We start from the raw sequence: 7,500 nt of genomic DNA, 5'->3' as shown, positions 1-7,500 counted from the left end.
TTCATAAAACAAATCACATATACAGCTACTACTTATTCAATGTTTACAATATAAAAAATAAAGTCAGATCTTTAATTTTCTGCTTACTATATGTAAACATAGTTCGAACATCTCCACCATGCATTGATGTTAGGAGAATTCCATATACATATAGTGAACTTTTTTCTGCAAGTAAAATGTACATTATAATTGTATATAATATATGGTGAGGTATCTATTTATAGAAAGAATGATGAAATATGGCTATCATAAAATATAGCCTTACAATCACCAAGGAGAAAAAAGGAATTCTGTTATATATATAATTTGAGTATTTTGAAGAAAACTGACCCTGGATTGAATTTAAAATTCTATATCATGGATTATATGTGTATATAAATGTGACAGAAGGAAATTTAAAAACATTGATCTCACTAAAGTAAAATAACAGAAAGCATATAAAGAACTACTGTAAGGGGAACATCACAAACTTTGATCATGAAGTTGTAAATGGTTTCAAGATGTTTAATGTGGACAAAAACTCTCATAATTGCTGCTCATTTGTTGAAAATTGCTTTGAATTCAAATTCTTAACATTTCTTTTGGAGATTATTCCAAAATATATTCCAAAAATCAATAATATTCACAGCTATGTTTCTAAATATCCATAGTATATTTAGATGGTGATGACTCATATAAGAGGGAAAAAAATACAGAAATTTAACTGAGTTTACTTCAGTGATGCAAATGTTTATATATCAATAGGTATTTATAAAGGTTAAAAATAAATCAAGAATTTGTCAATTCAGTGAATACAAAAACAATGCAGATATAGCATATAACATAGAACTCAGTTCTGTTGTGGCAGTATCAAATATTTACTCCAAATGTGTAGTGCTTGCAAAAAGTGTCCATGAAATGATGACAATGAAACGGACATGGGTTTCACACAAGATTCCAATTAGATCTAGAGGGTTTGATATACTATAACACTAAGTTCTAGGTTCTTCTTGTTCACCTGAAAAGCATGGACCTTCACCGGTAACCTAAAAAATAAAAAAACAAAAATGTACATGAGATGCTCTCATGAGATCTTGATCTCTTAAACAGTTATTTGATGTTTAGTGTTTGTGAAAATAATTGCATGCTTTGCAGAAAAATAATTAGATATTAGATCATGCTTACTTAAATACTAGAATGACTGGAACTTAAAAACTAGGTGCACAAATTGATATCTTATAAGCACAGAGCTCTTCATAAGGAAAAAAAAATTTGAGTGATGATCGCAGAAATTACATTTGAAACATGTAAAAATTACTGCTGAGACCCCCTTTGGTCATGACTGACCATGGGATTGCACCTAGAAAGTTATCTTCCCAAGCACAAGTCCGGGTAAGGTTGTTTATGGCAGACCAGAAGTCGCCCATATATACCAGCCTCCCCTCTCCACACCACTGATGTTATCTAAGGGAAAGGCAAAGGCTGATACAGCTTGGCATCTGTGATGTCGCAACTTGTTTCTACAGCTGAGTGAACTGAAGCAAAATGAAATAGTTACAAGGTTTCATATCTAAAAGTGTCTTGCTCAAGAATACAACATGCAACCCGGACCGGGATTCGAACTCACAACGTCACGATCGTAAGCTCGATGCTCTAACCACTGAACCATGTGCCTTCACATAAAAAAAATTACTATAAGTTACAATAATGTAAACATGGATTGATTAGGGCAATAAATTCTAAAGTTTTAGTATAAGGTCTTGCTAACATATGATCAAAAGAGAGTCTGTTACATATTTTCCATTGGCACATTTTTATTTATAATTTCTATACATTTTATATAAAATCATAGCCTAAAATTGACCACTTGGTTCCAATTAGTAACCAGTAAATGAACTGTGGATGTTAAGTAAATAATAGTGTCCTCAACTGTTATGAATATCTAACATTGAATCTAATTTATGTTTATATGAGTCTTGATCAAAAAGTATCAGGATTGGTGTTATAAAACACATATCATCATCATCATCGTTTAACGTCCGCTTTCCATGCTAGCATGGGTTGGACGATTTGACTGAGGACTGGTGCAACCGGATGGCTACACCAGGCTCCAATCTAATTTGGCAGAGTTTCTACAGCTGGATGCCCTTTCTAACGCCAACCACTCAGAGAGTGTAGTGGGTGCTTTTACGTGTCACCCGCACGAAAACGGCCACGCTCGAAATGGTGTCTTTTATGTGCCACCCACACAAGAGCCAGTCCAGGGGCAATTGGGCATTTAATCTCCATTGAGGAAGTCTCCTTCTGAAGCCACACATTTTATGCAATGTCATTTCCATTGATTGAAGCATTCCTGAAACTCCATTTTGCAGATAGCGAGCAGCTGCCTCATCACATTCTCTTGGACTTCTCCAATGTCTCAAAATCTTGTTCCTTTCAAGTGGGATTTGATTTTAATTTTTGAAAAGAGAAAAATGTTACAAGAGGCAAGTACCTGGGAATATGGTGGTTGTCTGACTTAAGGAATGTTGTACTTGGTCAAAAACTGCTGTACAAGCTGTGCTGAATGGGTAGGTCATGGTGGAGTAGCCACTCACTGTGAAGACTGAGTTTTGGTTTGGGGTCATAGCCATAAGCCCATGATTTGTCCCCTGTTATCACCGTTTTTAAAAGGTATCCATCTTTCTTGATGCAATCAAAGAGATCCTGTGCAGCTGAAACCCAACCCTATTTTTGGTCAACTGGAAGTAGTTTTCACACAAACTTGGCAAACACACATCTTATACCCAAATCGTCAGTGACAATGGATTGAACTGAACTGTAATTAATGTTCACATCCTCCAACAATTCATGTACAATGATTCAACAGTCTTTCTGAACAGTTGCACACACATTTACAATCCTTTTATCAGTTCTGCTGGTGGTGTGTATCCCAGAACATGTGTCAGTATCAACATTGTGTTGATCATCCAGGAAACGTTTTAACCACTTATACACTTGTATCTGGCTCATATATTCCTCACTGTACACTTTCTGCAACTTTGTGCAGGTATCTGTTTAGGTAATACCAAACTTTTTAGCCAAATTTAAGGCACATCCTCTGTTCAGATCTCTCTGCCATAGTCACTGATAGAACCTCTGTGGTGTGATGAAATGACCACACACTACACATTTTACTTGCAAACACTGCTATAAACAATGGAAGAGAGCAAAAATGTTATGAATTAGATAAGTGTACATGCATAACAGAGTTTAAAGTCAATCTGTGGCAAATAGCTTCAATCTGCATTCTTTAGTTCCATTACCATAGCAACAGTCCTGATATTATTTGATCAGACCTCATGAACAGTGGTATGGTGATTACTCTGTCACGAATATGTTACAATTAATATTCTATTGCATTCTAAGTGAAAGCTGATTCACTCACACACACGTGCACACACACATGCACACACACACACACACACACACACACATCTACTAGATTTGGATATAGAACCTATTTATGCATTATAAATTAATTATAGATGCAAACAAAAAAGATATATGAAGTTGAAAAAAATGGTAAGAATTCAACCACTCCCTCATGATTTCATAATGCATTAACTATTATTCCACAGCTAATGACACAAATTCTACTTCATAGCTAAATTTTGAAATATCCTATTTAAGTCCATGTTTAGTTGCTTTCCCACATGGAGACTTAACTTTTATGATCACCAGCCTTTACTTATTGTTTCTCTCATCCAATTTACTAGGGTTATGTAAGTAATATGTATCATCATCATCATCATTATATATAGTTCAAATTTACAGGAAACAAAAGACAAAGATGGGTGTAGGAACAACAAGCAGATGTATTAGTTTAATGCTTGGGAAGAATGGAAAAGTATTTTATGTTTTGAGTCTAGACTCTTCAACAGAAAATATTAAAAGAAAAAATAAGGGGAGAAATGCAGTCTTTTTCTGACAATAAGTTTAGTATTTAACTATGAAAATGCTGGAGATAAATCTTTAATTGAAGACAGAACACTTTTCTTTATTTTATGCCAAGTGTTGATGCAGATATTTAGTAAGAATAGTCTACATATAGCATATTGGTTAATGCCTTAGTGCATTAACCACTAAACCATTGCTTTAATTTAACTATCAAATAAACTACTTTGAATCTACATTGAGAAATAGTCTTTTTAAATATAGTTACCTATTGTTTAGGAGGGGTTGTTTACAACTTTTATTACCATAACATGTTTTTTAAATGATCTAAGATAATCCAATTAAAGTTGCCAAACTTTAAATCAAGGAATAGAAAAATAATGATTATAAAATTCGTAAACATCTCCCATTGAAGCAATGCACAACTTTGCTTATGGTTATAAGGATCATTTACACACAACTTTACACACGACATGTGACACCACAGCTCTGCTATTCGGCCACAACCCTTTGAGTACAGACATTCTACCTACTGTGTAACTCTTCTATGAACTGGTACTTTCTTATCTTTGTGTTCAGGACTCTTATAGTCTGTTACAGACACTTATTCAATGCTCTGTATTTCTCACACACACACGCACACACATATTGTTGTATACATACTCTTGTACACGAAGGCCTGTCTTATGTATTGTGTTATTTATGTTATCGCATGCACGCACACACAGACACACAGATGATTACCCTAATAAACTTACTCTTTATATATTTAACGGTTGTGTCTCTCACTCTCTTTTCTTTGCTGGCACTTGCTCGCATCTCACATTGCGAGCCCTGTTTTGTCATATTATATGTTTTGTGTCGACCGTGCGACACAGGTTTAATTATTCAAGATATGATCTCTGAACAGCTATGCATTTCTCCCATCAATTGCCAAGGTCATTTATGCTTCTTCAATAAAAATCCAAAGGTTTTGATGCCAAGAAATCCTTGAATTCACTTTTGACCTTAGTTTTGGAATGGAAGGATACACCCACACAGCATCTTATATACATAAATATATATATATCAGTGGTGAAGGGTGACTAGGAAACTAGGGTATGCAGTCCCCACCTCCTAATGAGGTTGGGAGGGGTGGATTTCTGAGTGTTCCACCTTCCCCCATTCTCTATGAAAAGTATAGTGTTATATATACTTTAAGATATGGGATGTCTGAAAATGAAAATAGTTTCCCCCCTACAATGAATCATTTTGAAGTAGTTAGTAAGACATGAATCACATACATATAACTTTGGAAATCACCTTCCAATGATTTCATCCAGTAGGAGCTATTCAAGAAAAAAGTCGAAATTCTTTTTAAAGTTTGGAAGAAAATTTGACATTCACAAACTCATGAAGCTGAGTGAGAAAATACCAAATTAAGTGAATGTGTATAACAATGTACAGCTTCTGTCAGTGATACTGCTTTTCTGTTTTTGCTGAGATCAATTTATCCCCAAAACATTTCTTGAAGCCTTTCCTTCTCATCAATAAACTGCAAAATGTGTGATAGTTAAGAATTCATTCAAAGGTCTGTAGTCTCACCAAACATGCTAGCAACAAATGCTGATGTTTTTTGATCATTGGCTTAATTACACTTTCACTTGTAATAGCTACACAATTAAATGATTTCGTTTTGAAAATCACTTGAAAGTGACATTTGTTTTCAATATCACTTCAAAGCTGAGAAAATGTGTTCTTATACTGACAAACTTACAGACATAGGAAACAGAAAAATTTGTTCAGAATGAGTCATCTCGTCTCTCACTCACACTATTCAAAATATTTTCAATCAAAATAATGATGACATTTCTTACTGTCCTCTTCAGTTTTGATTTTCAGCTTAAGCTTTGGTTTCTCTTTTCTGAGAATGATAATATGCTTCTTATTTGTTTCAAAGTCGGGGAAAGTAGCTACAAAGCTGAAAAACTTATTGACCCTTATGCCATCCTGGGGTTGATTGAAGTAATTCTACTAGGTTATAATCTTTTTAAATGGATTAAAGCTTTATGCTAATAGACAATTTAGGTGCTAGTTTATTTTTTTATGTAACCTTTCTTAAATAACTTTGAAAATTTAAAATTAAATCTTAAAGCATTGGCATGAACGAATGGATGAAAGCTTTACTTTTTAATCACACATATTTCCGGTTTCTTTTTTTCACTCTATGTGTGAAATAGTCTGGGATCAAATGACTAGATTCAGGTCTTAAGAATGGATAAAAAATACTCTCTCCATTGGTTAAATCTTTTTAGAAAGCAAGCATGGGTGTGTGGTAAGAAGTCTGCTTTCCAACCACACGGTTCTAGGTCCAGTCTTCTACTAGTGTCTTTTATTAAAGCTTTAAGCTGACTAAAATCTTGTAAATGAACTTGGTAGAGGGAAACTGAAAAAAACCTGTTGCATATATATAGGTGTGTGTGTCTGTTCACATGTGTGTCTTTGTGTTTGTGTTTTGTCCTTCACTAATGCTTGACAACCATCATTGGTGTATTTATGTTCCTGTAACTTAGCAGCTCAGGACAAGAGACCAAAAGCACCAGACTTTAAAAAAGTACTGGGGTAGATTCATTAGACTAAAAATTATTTAAGATGGTGGCCACAATCTACTGACTGAAAAAAGTAGAAAATAAAAACTAAAATGTATACTCTTTGGTACCAAATAATTATATGAAATATATCAGAAAACAATAAAACAAACTTGTAAATTGACTAAATATGCATTTCTCATTTAAATCTGTCTGACTATGAGGAAATCTTCAGGAAAGTACTCTGAATAGGCAAGTTTTTGATCTCTGTTGCACAGGACAGTAAGAACATCAGCACTTCAAGAGAAAAAAAAGTTGACATATCCGTTGGCTTAACATGGCTGGAAGGCAAGCAGTAAAATGTCTGCTTTCTCTTTCTTAGCCACTCACTCATTTTTTTGTTTTGTCCTTCTTTTTGACGCTCCCTTCTCAAAAATAATAGAATACAAAGAAAATAACATCACTGCTCTTATTATGACTGAAAGCAAGCAGTAAATAATTTGCTTTCCTTTGCCTTTCTTTCTGTTGACCAGTTTATATTAAGAAATGAAGGAATGTAAAATAAAAGTAAATATGACTACAATGAATCTAGTCAGTGGTCGGATACATACACACACACAAAGACTCACAGATACCCTCACACACACACAAACAAACCTATGTATATATGCCTGTATACACCCAGATACGCTCACATATACATACATACACATACATACAAATACATACATACATCCACAACTCGCACTTACCCTCCCACACACAAACAGAACAAGTATATATGCCTACACACACAGATACACTCACATATGCATACATTCATGTACAGACGCATATGTACATAAATATATTTAAGCATCTATATATACATGCTCACATACATACACATAGATAAGTGAGCAAACGTACCCAATCAAACGTAAACATATAATGAAACATGCGCACATATATACACTCATACCCATCTATATATATATATAAATATATATATATATATATATATATATATATATATATA

General features: G+C 34.0%; 2 protein-coding genes across 6 annotated transcripts in view; both read right to left on the bottom strand.

The window, feature by feature from the left end:
- LOC106879981 (uncharacterized) overlaps positions 1–7,500 on the bottom strand; it is a 263,310-nt gene that overhangs the window by 166,159 nt on the left and 89,651 nt on the right. The window lies entirely within an intron of this gene.
- Positions 1–7,500, bottom strand: part of LOC106874547 (uncharacterized) — a 30,214-nt gene that overhangs the window by 1,596 nt on the left and 21,118 nt on the right. Inside the window, exon 5 of the mRNA XM_014922319.2 lies at positions 1–1,025. This exon is cut by the window's left edge and continues 1,596 nt beyond it. Within this exon, the coding sequence (XP_014777805.2) occupies positions 1,015–1,025 (11 nt within the window). The 3' untranslated portion in view covers positions 1–1,014. The remainder of the gene's footprint in view (positions 1,026–7,500) is intronic.

This window comes from Octopus bimaculoides, chromosome 5 (genome assembly GCF_001194135.2).
Source record: "Octopus bimaculoides isolate UCB-OBI-ISO-001 chromosome 5, ASM119413v2, whole genome shotgun sequence".
Taxonomy (NCBI): Eukaryota; Metazoa; Mollusca; class Cephalopoda; order Octopoda; family Octopodidae; genus Octopus; species Octopus bimaculoides.
The sequence above is the reverse complement of the archived record's forward strand: the minus strand, read 5'-3'. Positions and strand labels throughout refer to the sequence as shown.